We start from the raw sequence: 15,028 nt of genomic DNA, 5'->3' as shown, positions 1-15,028 counted from the left end.
GGGGGACAGAACATGTGACAGAACAATACCAATACAATGCAAAACATGAGGGGTTCGAGGGCCCTGCTCCTTGGAGCTTACAATCTAGGAGGGAGGGGATGGTGGCACAGGAGGAGATAGCTGTGGGGGATGGAGTGGTAGGAAGAGTGGAGGAGGTCGGCAAGTCAGCAGGGGGTGGGGTAGGCTTCTCTGAAGAGGTGGGTTTTCAGGGTGCGCCTAAAGGAGAGGAGAGTAGGTGATAATCTGATGGGTTCGGGCAGGGAGTTCCAGAGGATGGGTGACACCCTGGAGAAGTCCTGGAGGCGGGCATGGGAGGAGGAGACCAGGGAACTAGAGAGAAGGAGGTCTTGTGAGGAGCGGAGTGTGCGTGCTGGGCGGTACTTGGATATTATGATGATTTTAATGAAAGTGTATCAATACATTTGTACTTTTATAATATTTTGTGTGTAAGTGCCTAAATAATCCCAAATACTAGCCAATTATCTTTCTATTATTATTGGAAAGGCTTTGTGTCATTTATTTGTGACCTTTTTATTATTGCAAAAGTTATCACGCTTTTGGGATGCTAAATATTTTGTATCTTTCAGCTTTCATGCCATTATTAATGTTAGATTTTGGAAAGTTCATTTATTACCTTTCTTATTATTAAGATTTTGTATTATTCAGTGGAAGAACAAGGAATAGCCCCTGTGGTCTTCTCTGTTGGACGTTTGGCTGTTAAATGTGTGTGAGATCCCATCCATTAGCACTACAAAGATTTCTGGAAGGATCGGCTCTGAGCCGCTTTCATATTTGAAGATATACATGTAAAACAGACGTGCACCAGGCAGACAGGGAAGGGGAAATGAATGCAGGAAGAGGAGAACACTTAAGTCACACATCCTACACCCTGCTCCAGGCTACATTACCTCCATACACTGCGCTTATTGTTGGCCTTCCAGCAGTCATAGGCCAGGCCAGGCTCAGAGTCTCATTTTATAGGCCCTAAGGCTGTGCAGGCTTTCCAAGTAACTGACCTGCAGCCCTGGAATAACTGTCTCTGTGTACTTTTCACCGTGTAGGAATTGAGGGTAATTAAATATACGAACCATGATGAAAGGGACAGGATGGCAATGCACTGGGTATTTTTTTAAGCAAAGGTTATTTTAGTGCAATGCTTTGATTAACATTTCTTACTGGATTTCCAGTATTCTAGGGGAAAAAAATCCTGGCATATGTGCCCCCTGCTAGAATTTATTCGGTTCATTTGTAGAAATATCATGCAGTGACTCACAACAAACAGTACCTACCACTTTAGTCTAGTCCATCCTATCTCAAACAGGGTTTTGTGGTACCCTGGGGTCCCCCATAGGTTACTAGGGGTTCCTTGAGGAGATAGCAGTGGAACATTTTATTCTCCTGACCACCAGTGAAGGGATTCATCCTACATTGACCACCAAAGTAAGGGATTCATCTTTCACTGACCAAACATGTAAGGGCTTACTTCAACACTGGCCACCACTGTAGGGGGTTTCTCCTACTCTAACCACCAATGTAAGGGGCTGCTTCTACACAGGCCACCAATGTAAGGGGTTACTTCTACACTGACTACAAATGTAAGAGGTTACTTCTACATTGACCACCAATGTAAGGGGCTACTCCTACATTGACCACCATTGCAAGGGGTTACTTCTACACCAACTGTCAATGTAAGGAGTTACAGCTACAATGAACAGCAATGTAAGGGGCTACTTCTACATTGCCCACCAATGTAAGGGGCCAATCCTACACTGACCGTAAAGGGGTTACTTCTATATTAACCACCTATGTGAGGGTTTACTTGTACACTGACCACCACTGAAAGGGGCTACTTCTACACAGACCATGAATGTAGGGGCTACTTCTACAGCGACCACCAATGTAAGAGGTTACTTCTACACTGAACACTAATGTAAGGGGCTACTTCTGTACTGACCACTTCTGTAAGGGGTTATTTGAACACTGACCACCAATGTAGGGGCTGCTTCTACACTGACCATGAATGTAGGGGCTACTTCTACAGTTACCACCAATGCAAGAGGTTACGTCTGCACTGACCACCAATGTAAGGAACTACGTCTGTACTGACCACTTCTGTAAGGGGTTACTTGTACATTGACTACCAATGTAGGGGCAACTTCTACACTGACCATGAATGTAGGGGCTACTTCTTATAAACCTCTCTACAACTTTTGATTTTAGTGATTTAGTCTACTTTAATAAATCCTTTATGTTGAAGGCTGATGTCTGCATGCTGTGCACTTTTCCATGTTGAAGTAATTAGAAGTGTTAAATAAAGGATATGGTATGTTGAATACAGAGAACTTAGATGATCTGTACTGGCAATGATCAGTCACAGGAGTGAGATATTAAAGATTACAATTGTGTGCACCAAGTGATTTGCAGCATCAACAGATGGTGAGGTTCACCTTCGGCTTTATTATCTGTGATGTAGTTCACAGAAATATCTGAAGCTTGTAAAACTGACCTCATTAAACAAACCATTCTCCATATTCATTTTCTCTGTTTCTTCTGACTAGGTGCACAAAGGTATTAAAGGTATGGTGACAGATGAAAATAATAATGGTATAGCCAACGCTGCCATCTCAGTGGGTGGTATCAACCATAACATATTCTCTGGTAAGTGTATACACCTTGGATATTCATCTTCCTTCAATGGCTCATTTTAGTTAATGTGACAAATATTAAAGAACTGGTCTACCCATGAGTAAAATATTAACTTAGGGTTAAATGTGCTTCGGGCTGTCAAGATGTATCTGATATTGACTTCCGCAGTCAGGCAATCAGACTCTATTTGTCCTTCATGAGGGGCCAAAGAAGGGTCATGAGGCTACATCTATTATTTTACATTGGATTCATCAGCTTATATCTCAGGTTTATGGTTTGAAAGGAAAGGTTCCACTTTTTGCAGTCACACTAGGAGTGTAGGTGCCTCATGGGCTATTTGTCATCAAGCTTCAATGGCTTAATGGATACGATATACGTTATGTCCCTTTCCTGAGATTTTCAACTGCTACTACACCCTCCCCCAACACCACATTGTGTCTAGCTGCTCCTGTTACATTCTCCAAAATATTGAATAAATCAGACATCCAGCATGGACAGTGGGACCACGTCATAATGGGTACAGTAGGTGTGCAAACCTGAGCACTTAGCGCAAAGATCTCCCCAACAGTCCCTAAAGGATCAAAGGTGGTTTGACTCTCCAAACACCTACCTGAAAATAAATATAATATTTGTGTGGTTTGATCCTTTAAATATGCACATAGTAATAAATCACTTTTTTCCCGGTAGGTGAAGGGGGAGATTATTTCCGCCTCTTGTTACCAGACACATATTCGGTAACAGTTTCAGCAGATGGATACTATTCAAAGTCTGCAACAGTTACTGTTGGTCCAGATGTAGCTACAGAGGTAAGTTACAAGTCAGTTGCATGCATTCAGTAAAAACACTTAACAAAATACTTCCCATGGTTGCCAGTGGTGGTCAACTTTCTTAATATAGGAGCACTTAAGTGTGGACCTCGACATCACCAAAGTACTGCACATAACATTCAGTGGATTTTCAGTGTCAGAGACAGCAGACACACAGCAGGTTATAGCCAAAGACTATGGGCATGATACAAGAGATTGTCAGAGACTGTAGACATGATAAAAGAGATGGCCAGAGACTGTGGACATGGTATAGGAGACGGTCAGAGACTGCAGTCATGGTACAACAAACGGTCAGAGACTGCAAACTTGCTTTAGGAGACTGTACCCCTCTATCAGAGCTTAAAGCTCTCTCTGGTCTTAGGTTTGTTTCTGGTCTTTAACCATTCTTTGCAAATATAGCCTCAGGACCTGGTCTAGATTCCTTCAGCATATTTGTAAGCAAGCCCAGATCTAGGGGGGTGCTGGGGTGGGCTGTGCCCCTCCCCTCAATTTTAGTTGTGCCCCCCCAGGTCTTTGAGAGTGCACTAATCCATTATCCAGTCTGATGGGGACAAATAATGTAAGGGGGCATTTTGATGGGGACAGTTGATGTAAGGGGGCACTCTTAAGGGAAGAGTTGATGTAAGAGGGCACTCTTAAGGGAAGCGTGGATGTAAAGGGGCACTCTGACGGGGATAGATGATTTAGCTGGGCACTCTGATGGGGCAGTTGATGTATGGGAGCATTCTGATGGGGACAGCTGATGTAAGGAGCACTCAGATGGGGTCCATAGTGTAAAAAAGGGATTCTCATGAGGGGCCAATCTGATGAGGACAACTGATGTGAGGGGGCACTCAGATGGGGTCCATAGTGTAAAAAGGGATTCTCATGAGGACCCTGAAGTAAAATGGGACTCTGGTAGGACCATATAGGGGGCACAGGTTCTTTTTATTCATCTTACTCTAGTGAAAGTCTAATACATACTAGTGTTCCTGCACTGCATCTGCACTGCCAATCAGACATCACTACGGGGTCGTGACTTATGGTACAGAAGTGCCGAGTGCACATAGGAATGCTGGTTCCCTGCATCTGTGACAGACTGTCTTTAACAGTATGCCCCCCAAACTTTTTTTACTGCACCCCCAAACCAGATAGGCTAGATCCAGCCTTTTTGTAAGCCTTGATGAAAAGGGGTCTTTATATAAACCCCTGAAATGCTTTGGATGTTGTGAAAAAAATGTTATTGTGACAAATCAAAAAATTACATTTGGACTGGCATCCACAACGTGGTTTGGTATTATAGGTTATTCATAAAAGCATGAATATCATTTTTGTAGATACATAATGTAGTATAGTATTTGTATACATTCCAGATATAATTACTTTACCAGTATCTGAAGTTTAACTTGTAGGCTTAAATACTTCAAAGTAGAAGGCATAAAGGGTCATCGATTTCAGCCAGACAATCAAGGATCAAGTAGATTTTAAAACACAGAGAAAGGTAAAAGGGACTAGAAAAGGAAAAAAATGTTCCAGTTCTCCTCTTCTGACCCTTGATTGCCACTTTCCCTTAATTGAGTCTCCTCTCTCTGGTATTCGTAGTTATAATTGTAGATATTTTATTTGTGGGTTGCAATCCTGCCCGAACTCTTTCATGGGCCATGAATCTGGCCTTAGTTAGTAGCTACTCACTTTTTTTTTTGCATTGTACACAGTTGCTGGGTGCTTGCAGAGCAGCCCTGTTCACCTGAATGGGTGAGGCTCGTCGGACGTAGCAACTGGGGGTATAATTCTAGCTGCAGCATGAGTACACCCCCAGCCCCTGTCTCTGCAGCTAAGGGGGAGTGGTTGATAGGCGGTAAAATGCATCTCAACTATTAGTGCTCAGGTGTCAAACACAAGGCTCGCAGGCTGAATCCAGCCCTCCAGGCCATTTCATGTGGCCCTTGCACCTCTCCAGGTACCCCCTTGTCTCTGCCCCCACCTTGTCTCAGCAGTCGGCAGCAGAGAGGAGAATAGAACTCTTCTGCCAAATCCTGCACCTCTCAGTGCAGCTGCAGCACCCCCTCATCTCTGCCTCCTCTGGTCTCAGCATTCAGCAGACTCTGGTAACTGACTCCACTCCTCCTCTGGTCCTCCTCCAGACCCGGCACTTTCTGCATTCCAGCTCTGCCCCCAAAGGGGGTGCATGGTGATGTTAGGGAGGGTGTGGGATTCTTGAAATCTGATGTAATGGGGAGTCAGGTGCTCTGGATATCTAGTCTTACAGATACAACTGGCCCTTTGAGGGCAACCATAATGCTGATATGGCCTGTGATGAAATGCAGTTTGACACCCCTGCACTAGTGTGAACAAGTCCTTACTAAGGATCCTTTTGGTTCTCTCTGAACTAACAGAGAAGGACAAGTTCCTCCCCAGACTCACTTAGCTGTGTGCGTGTTGTAAATAAAACCGAATAGCTGTCAGATCAATTACATAGGTTATTCAGGCCAGTCACAGCATAGCAGTAAAACTACTCTGCAGTAGTGTAAATATGTAATGTTCATATATAATATTTAGTATTTACGTAATTAAACTAAATAAAAACATTTTTTATGCAACTCTTTAAAGCTGCAATTTGCAAAGAATACTGAATCACATGCAACGAAGTTTAAAAAAATATATAATTTGTGCTTGCACATGATTGGATGATGGAAGTCAGCAGAGCTTTCCCTCATTTACTAAGCTTTGACGCAAAGGCCCTTGCAGCACAGTGGCTAAATGGTTAGCACTTCCGCCTGGCAGTACTAGGGTTGTTGGTTTCAATCCCAATCATGACACCACCTGCCTGGAGTTTGCATTTTCTCCCTGTGCTTGCATGGGTTTCCTCCAGTTACTCTGGTTTCCTCCCACAATCCAAAGACATGATGGTAGTTTAATTGGATCCTGTCTAAATTGGCCCTAGTATGTGTATGTATGAATGTAAGATATGAACCTTAGATTGTACACCCCTTGAGGGTTGGGGACTGATGTGAAAGTACAATATATATGTAAAGCGCTGCGTAAATTGACAGCACTATATAAGTACCTGAAATAAACAAATAAACCAACAAATTGCACATTCTATTTGCCTTTAGAAAATTCACAAATTAGTCTTGAACATAATACAGCAATAAACAAAATATATATGAAGCCACGTTTCTTGCTCTTTAATATACATATGCTTATCTATATGCCCACAGCTTAACTTCCAGCTGAAAAAGGAAAGATCCTCAAGCTCAAAAGAAAAAATTCCATCTAGAAATCTGAACTCCAAGAATCATATCAGAAAAGTTGTACCTCGGGCGGCGGAAAGGAGGCGAGGGAAATAGAAAATCACCGCACCGGTATCATGGAGGGTCAGACAATCGTCATCCCAGATTTGGCACACAACTTCTCATTCTGTTTTATCTTCTACTGTCGACAATCCAATCAATAAGCCTTTAACTTAAATGGACTTTGAGAGCCAGTAGACAAATTTATATCATATGAAAGAAAATAATAATATTATGCAGATTTAAGGTAAGTATTTTCTTACATGTCAAGTATTTAAGTGCAAAGAATTATTTGAGAATAGGTTTATTGTCTTCCATTTTATTATTGCATCGGCATATACTGTAGGACAACATGTCCTGTTGCTTTATCAAAGTTAAAGGGTCTTCCCATAATTGTTCCAGCTCCATTGCATCTGTAAACAGGAGCATTCGTGAAACTCAATCAATGATGGCATAAAGTCCACCTTACTGATGGGCTCTTGTAGCTGTCAGATATTTAAGGTAGCTTATCAGAAAAATATGAAGAATTATGTCAAATATACCATGAGGTTGTCAAGGGACAGCTTGCTGTGTCTCAAGCAACAATTAAAATATCTTCAGCTTTTTCAAAAAAACTCTTTAAACTCCAACCAAAGCTTTTCGGGTTTGGATACAACAGGGATAGGTTAGAACATGTGCCAGAATTTCCTCACTTTCTGTTTTGGTGACATCCCAGGGGAAATAAAACAGCAGTTCTTACCACCCCAAACTATACTACAAATGCATCTTTATTGTTCTGTCCCTGTTGGAGACACATTTCCTTGTCATCTGTTCAGTTTCTCCATTAGGGACACAGATAGCAATAATAACTGAAGTCCAAAAATGGTCAGCATTTCTGAAAGGGATCCATTTCAAGACTTGTTATTCAATCAAAATTAAAAGACATTTCAGGGATATTCAGATTCTCTTTATGGAGGTAACAGATACACTGAACAAAGTGAATGTCACAGCTCATGTGTACTTCGATGAAGTGAAGAAGAGTGTATATATTTAATTTACCGATAAGATATGAGTCCCATACTCAGGTGCGTAACTTAGGCCCCAAAGCAAATTTATGAAGAAGTCCCCCAGTGACCTCTCTGACTTCACTAGCCTTGTTTTCAAGCGGCAGAAAGGCGTTTGGTAAGCATTTTTACCGCTTCCCAAACGCCTCAGACAATTCTGCCCATTGCAGCACATGGTGCTGTTCTAACGTGAGCGGCAGCGGCGCGGTGCGGCAAAACAGACGCCTCTGGTCGAGTCAGGAGGCGTTGAAGCCTCCTATTCTAGCCTATGGTGCCACTCCGCAAATGCCCGGCTGGCGTTTGCGGCACGGTTGCGGCGCGGGTGCGGCGCGGTTGCGGGACGTTGGCGGAGCGGTAACACCATTCAAACTTCATTATAGGCGTTTGTGGGGCATTTTTAACCCTCGACAAACGCCTAGCAACCGCCGCTGAACCGCGCATGCGGCGGTTGCGGAGCGTTAAAAAAATGTTCCGCAAACGCCGGACCAATGCTTGCCAAACGCTATAGGGGCGTTTGGCAAGAGTTGGTAAAACAGTCAAGTGTGAACGAGCCCTTAGTGGCACCTGGCAGTGTCAATTAGGATAATAGTGTAATTGATCTGGTAGTGTATATCCAGCCATGTTTCTTAATTTTGGATGGAATCAAGAATGATTAGAACTCATGTCTGGTTTTTAATGCTTAGAGAGAACTACAAACCTCAAATAGTTTTTTAGTTTAGGAGATATACAGAACTCTTGGATTTTTTAGCCTCAGAAAGACTGTAGACATACATGGGTAATTTCAGAGAGCTGGCCAAGATGACCTGAAGCTCTCAAGGCAACAAATCTGATCAGAGATCTGGATCTTTGATTAGGTCTACGTAATTTTTTATTTTTTTTGTAAGTAACAGTTTTTATTGACCATGCAGAGTACAGCAATAAAAAATAATAATTTTGAGAGAACCTTGTACATAGCTCAACTAAAGGAAGCGCACAAAAAAAACCCATAATCAATGCATGAGAGATAGACATTAAACTTCCATGTAGAAGTTGAATAATAGAAACTGGTAATGCTCGGCAGACATTTTCTTAGAAGAAACGATTGGTAAGGAGACTGAAGTAACCAAAAGACAATGTTTAGTGCTATGAAATTCTTACAAGTGCTTTATAGAGTGCATACCCAAATGACATCGTAGGTCATCCAGGGGCGGACTGACAACTCATGGGGCCCCCAGGCAATGGGGGATCATGGGGCCCCTGTATCCTCACCCACACTCAAACCACAAAAGCCTATAAAAGGTACCAGGGGCATCTCATGGGGCCCCCTACTGACCCTGGGCCCTCGGTCAGTGCCCGAGTTCCCAAATGGTCAGTCCGCCCCTGAGGTCATCCAAGTGACATTATAGTTATGTAGCCAAATATGAAGAAAGGAAAAAGGAGAAAGAGAAAACATGTAAAAGGAATGTGAGAGGGGAAAAAAGAAAGGGGGGAGTCTATGTCTCTCCACTGTTTGGGCCTGCGGACTAACCAGAAATACAGATGATCAGACACAACTCCGGGGTCTACTAGGGTAAGACTTCTTGGAAGTGTCACAGCTCCCAGACCTGGTTATGTTTCTCCATTGCATCCTTTAAGCGGGAGGCCAACATTTCCATAAGCTCAACATCTCTAATTCTAGTGTATTATGCTATCTGAGAGGGGGGGGCATTCCCTTTTTCCAATGAACCACAATTAAACCTTTAGTTGCTCTGAGGATATCCAGCAGCAGCTTCTTGTTTGGTTTGGAGAGTTTCTGAGAAAGCAAGCCTAGCAAAACAATATAGGGGTGAATGGAAAGGTGAAGTCAAAAAGGGGTCTATGTTCTCCTTACACTACACACTGTCTTTGTTCATTGCTTCAAAAACCTACCAAGTAAAGCCCTCTTCCACCCCTGGGCCTCATAGCAGCTGTGTAGGCTGCTATGGCTATGGTTATTGTGCTGTCCATACTCAGGACTGAGAGCGTTGTTGAATGAGGAATCCAGTGTATGTTCCAACTGAAGAGACCAGAATGCACCAAAGCCACATCACGGACTAACCAGATACCAGAAGAGCATCTTGACATACAGTAATCACCCCTCACACACATCCTTTCCTATAGGGGGTATGGAGCTCATACCTTTTAGGTAAGAGAAACGTATACACATTGATCCACTTCACCTTAATACTTGGGAATCAACTGTGACATAGGGAGGGTTCCAGGAGGAGTTTGTTCGATTAATTAATGTAATAGTGTTCACTTTACTGATGTTATTCATTTTGTACAATACATCTCTTACCTTGATAAGGAGATCTGTGTTAACCTGAAATGTCGATGGAATGCTGGCATTTTCTTCTTTTTATACTTGCAAAAAGAGTTTGTAAAGGATTTCTTTCAGATGGGATGACTATTTTTGGACTTTAATTTTTTTGTGGTATCGCTGGAGGCCCGGCACTCTCCACACACAAGTGGTAAGGTGTCTGTGCAGGATGGATTTTGAACCAGAAATAATAATAACCTGACCACTAAAAGGTTTTGGCAGGAGTTATCTTTTATCATTACGGTCTAGCTACCTAATACTTGGACATTATAGCTCCTCAACAGATGTTTGTAATCAGCTCACAGATGTGTACAAGACAATACCTCTAGTAACAATCTCAGAATCAGGATCATAAAAGTTCTACTTTTTATAAGGTAGGTCCTAGATTAGGGTTTACCTAACACTGGTGCTGCCTTAGGGCTCAACACATGGACGTTTTGGACAATTCATTGTCTTTTCTGTACAAATCAGCTTGGTAATGGGAAACAGAACCACATCTCATTTTTCTGTGTGGTTGTCAACTTTTATAGTTCCTTCAGTGCTCTGAGTTGCAGCAATTAGCTTGCTATAAACATTCATGTATGAATGTATGTATACAATGAAAAGAAAAGCCCACAAATAGCTGTCCATTATACGGGATCAACCCATTTATTGCCCTTCCTCAAGTGCTCTTGGTTAACTTGCCAAAGAATATGACAATGATCCACAGAAATAAGGTATATGTCATATCCATCCTCTGGTTTTGGCCATGTTCTTTAGTCACATATAATGACATATGGTCAATGCTGAGATATATTTTTTTACATTGATTTGTAAAAAAGATGTAGTAGTGCCATGCACCTAAAGTGTTTTTCTACCCGTTTGATCTTTGCCTGCTGCAATTTTGTCCCAACAGTTTTGCGTGCTTCCAGTCTAGTCTAGAAAAATAGCTCTTTGCAGTCATTACTGTTTTCTATCTTCTTAACAATTATTTTATTGTTCTTTAAATGTTTTGACCATTGAAATACAGTATATCCATTAAATGAATCTATAAATTAAGAATTAAGAAATTAAGAATGAAAATGGAATAAAAAGGATAATAATGCAAGTCTTCATAAAAAAAAGTTATGAACAGAAAAACGACTTGCATTCCATTCTTAGTCCTGTTTATTGGTGACGAAACAAAAGACACAGATTGAATAGTTTTATAGGCTTTTTCTGCTGAGGAAGGAAGGAGCATTGCAGTTGCTTGTTTTAACCTGTAATAGGTAATGAAAGCAGCCAAGTAGCAGACGTTGGGTAGAGGTCTAGTCTTAGGTCCTTACCACCGCCCTAAAAGATTTCTCCTGAGACCATTCCAGGGCAGAACCAAGATGTTTTTGGCCTTGGGAAGCAGACAACTTGTGCTTTGATCATAAGGAGTAGGGACAGATTTCTGTGGCCTAAAAAGGCATGCCATGGTGGGGGATTGATTGGTAGTAATGGTGAAAGGTAAATGTTAATAAAGTACCTTTGTGCTTCTTTAGTTCTCAGCATTTGGCCTCATGACCTTGCAGAGTGGCTAAGAAGGTTGGTGCTGGAAGGCTTTCCTCTGCTAGGATCACAGGTCTAAATGTTGGAGCATGTATCATTGACTGAGTGGTTAAATGGTAAAATATATTTACTGAGGTCCACCAGTCCAACATATCTTATTAGTATTAGCCCTTGGGGCAAATAATCCCCTGCTTCCAAAATTTGTCCTCCCATAGACAATTGCTCTCCTGCCCTTCCAACCCAGTCTTCCCATAGACCATTGCTCCCCTGTCCTGCAACTCAGTCTTCACATAGACCATTGCTCTTCTGCCCCCAAAATCAGTCCTCCCATGGATCATTGATCCCCTGCCCCCAACCCAGTCCTTTTATGGACCATGGCTTCCCTGCCCCCAAATCCAGTCCTCCCTTGGACCATTCATCCTTTTCCCCAACCCAGTCCTCCCTTAAACCATATCTTCCCTGCCCCCCCCAGTCCAGTCCTCCAATAGACCATTGCTCTCCTGCCCCCAACCCAGTCCTCCCATGGACCATTGCTCCCCTGTCCCCTAGCCCAGTCCTCCTATGGAAAAAAGTGCTTCCCTACCCCTCAATTCAAGTCTCTTGCAGACCACTGCTCCCATGCCCCCAACTCAGTCCACACGTGGACCATAGTTCCCCTGCCTCCCACCCAGTCCTCCCATGGACCATTGCTCTCCTGCTCCCCAACCCACTCCTCCCAAGGACCATTGCTCCCCTGCTCCCTAACCCAGTCCTTCTATAGACTATTGCTCCCCAATCCAGGCCTCCCGCGGATCCTTGCTCCCTTGACCCCTAACCCAATACTCCCATGTACCATCCCCACCTTCGCCTCTTGGTAGTGCAGTCTGAGTCTACTCCATGTAACTTTATATACATGATTAATGTGTGAGTAAGCTGCTATACAGGATTCAGAGATCACTTTATGTGCCTGTTAATATAAGTGCATTAACAAGTATTGATAAGCTGTTTCAAAGCATTATTTAGCTTTTTCCAGGTGCTCGCCAAGTACTGTATCTTACAGACATATTGAGGCTTTTAATTCTCTTTTCCAAGCATAGGGTGATTGCTAGTATTTTAGGGCCACTGGTGAATAAAAGAATGGCTGGAGAAATGGATAAAATCTATAGAGAATGTAAGAAATGTGACTTCTTTATGCACAGGTTCTATGGACTATATTCAAAGGTAAAGTCACTGTTAACCAGTCTGGAAAAAGCTTCTCTTTGAAAAATGTGCAGTGTGCGGGGGTCTGATAAACAGGCTGGAAATGATGGTATTGACCAAAGTGGCCGACCGATTTGGCAGTATTAAGCGGGCCGTACACTGCTAAATTTCTTTTTTTCAAAACACAAAAGAAATCTAACAGATTTATTCATCCATGATAAACAGATCTTCCTGCTAAGGTATTGTATTCCGACAGCTGGCGGCAGCTGGCAGAATACCTAAACAGCAGTTGCATCTGAGTGGATGGAGTTGCTGTTCATCCAAAACTTTCCTCCCGCCTCCTTTGAAAAAAATTGATGGAAGAAACGACTTTTGTTGAACGGAACAGGGCCAGCAGCATCACCCACTGAGGGAATTTCTGCCAGTTTATTCAGAACCTTTACGGGTCCATGCACACTGTAATGCCATGTTTAGCGTTTTTGTGCCAACGTTTAGCAGTAGTTAGCATCATTTCAGAGCGTTAGCGTTTATAAGCATTTTTAAACATTAGAAAAAAATGCGTCAGCATTTAAGAGTGTTTAGCAGCCTTTAGGAGCGTTTAGTGTTTTTTCTGCTAGAAAAATGCTCTCAAAAAAGTAAAACCGAAGGGGTTTTTTTCTCTCTTTAAATGCTGAGCCTAAATAGCGCTTCAAGGCTACCTAATGTGTATGGACCAGGGGCGGACTGACCATTTGGAAACTGAGGCCCGGGGTCAGTAGGGGGCCCCATGAGATGTCTCTGGTACCTTTTTCATAGGCTTTTTTGAGTTTGGGCAAGGATACAGGGGCGCCATGATCCCCTATTGCCCGGGGGCCCCATGAGTTGTCAGTCCGCCCCTGGTATGGACACACATGATAACGTTAGCTGCTTCTAAAGGTATAAAAAAAAATATCTCCAGGAGTGTTTTTCAAGCCGGTGTGCATGGACCCTACATCTTGTGAATGTGTTTTATACAACATGTATATCTGTATTGTCTCCTGTTCACACTAGAAGACTTCACCAGCTTTGGCGGAAGCTTCTCCATGTTGACTGCCTGAATCTTTGTGACTAATGCCATAAACAGTATTGTATACCATGCTGCCAGACCCAGTCCCATCCATCCATACACTGTCCTTCAACGCACCTGTATTAAGTTATAAAGTTATCTGTATTCCATCATCCCTTTCCTATGTCATACTCAAGTAGACCAACACAACTTTAATTCACCAAATGTTCCTCAAGAGTATTAATAAAATGATATTGTTTTTTATTTATCTTTGTTGTCTGAAGTATTTCTTTGTCCATCTTGCAGAGATGCAAGAAAAAAAAAATCAAACAAAAAAAAATGACTAGAGTAATTAGGTAAGAAAAGGACTGTTCCTTCCCATTCAGGGCTATGTGACAAAGTCCCTTCAACTCCTTTACACTGTCCCTTTTAATATTGGCAAAGGCAGAGTTTCTTATCTTCTGATCACTGTGATTAGTTGTCAACGCAGTCACATGATCAGGAGCCCATCCTGCTGGCTCATGATCGTAATTGGTGACCGGGAGCTATCAGCGACAGCTCTGTCTGTGTGTCATGGAGCCCCATGTATGCATATATGTGGCAGCCGAGTGTTAAGAGATCACCCACTGTGCTGTCACATTGGTGACCGGGAGCTGTCAGACAGCTCTCTCTGTGTGTCATGGATCCCCATGTATGCATATATGTGGCAGCCGAGTGTTAAGGGATCACCCGCCGTGCTGTCACATTGGTGACCGGGAACTGTCACAGACAGCTCTCTCTGTGTGTCATGGATCCCCATGCATGCATATATGTGGCAGCCGAGTGTTAAGGGATCACCCACCGTGCTGTCACATTGGTGACCGGGAGCTGTCACAGACAGCTCTCTCTGTGTATCATGGATCCCCATGTATGCATATATGTGGCAGCCGAGTGTTAAGGGATCACCCGCCATGCTGTCACATTGGTGACCGGGAGCTGTCACAGACAGCTCTCTCTGTGTGTCATGGATCCCCATGTATGCATATATGTGGCAGTTAAGTGTTAAGGGATCACATGCTGTCACAGGGACAGGTTAAAGTCCATCCAAAAACCAACATTCTTTTTTTTTTTGCTTTGTTCCCGTTGTGAGAAACAGCTTTTATTATTGTTTGCTGCATAATCACCGATATTATTAAAGGGTTCATTGCCAAGACATCAGTTCTTATTGA

The 15,028-nt window shown here is 42.8% G+C and overlaps 1 protein-coding gene across 1 annotated transcript in view; it reads left to right on the top strand.

The window, feature by feature from the left end:
• Positions 1–14,088, top strand: part of CPN1 (carboxypeptidase N subunit 1) — a 69,693-nt gene extending 55,605 nt beyond the window's left edge. Inside the window, exons 7-9 of the mRNA XM_089683370.1 lie at positions 2,559–2,658; positions 3,334–3,452; positions 6,674–14,088. Coding sequence (XP_089539496.1) covers positions 2,559–2,658; positions 3,334–3,452; positions 6,674–6,802 — 348 coding nt within the window. The 3' untranslated portion in view covers positions 6,803–14,088. The remainder of the gene's footprint in view (positions 1–2,558; positions 2,659–3,333; positions 3,453–6,673) is intronic.
• The last annotated feature ends 940 nt before the right edge of the window (positions 14,089–15,028 follow it).

The sequence above is a fragment of the Staurois parvus genome, unplaced genomic scaffold, assembly GCF_062004578.1.
Source record: "Staurois parvus isolate SC_StPar_1 unplaced genomic scaffold, SC_StPar_1.0 ptg000307l, whole genome shotgun sequence".
NCBI classification, from domain to species: Eukaryota; Metazoa; Chordata; class Amphibia; order Anura; family Ranidae; genus Staurois; species Staurois parvus.
This window is presented reverse-complemented; position numbering and strand designations above follow the sequence as displayed.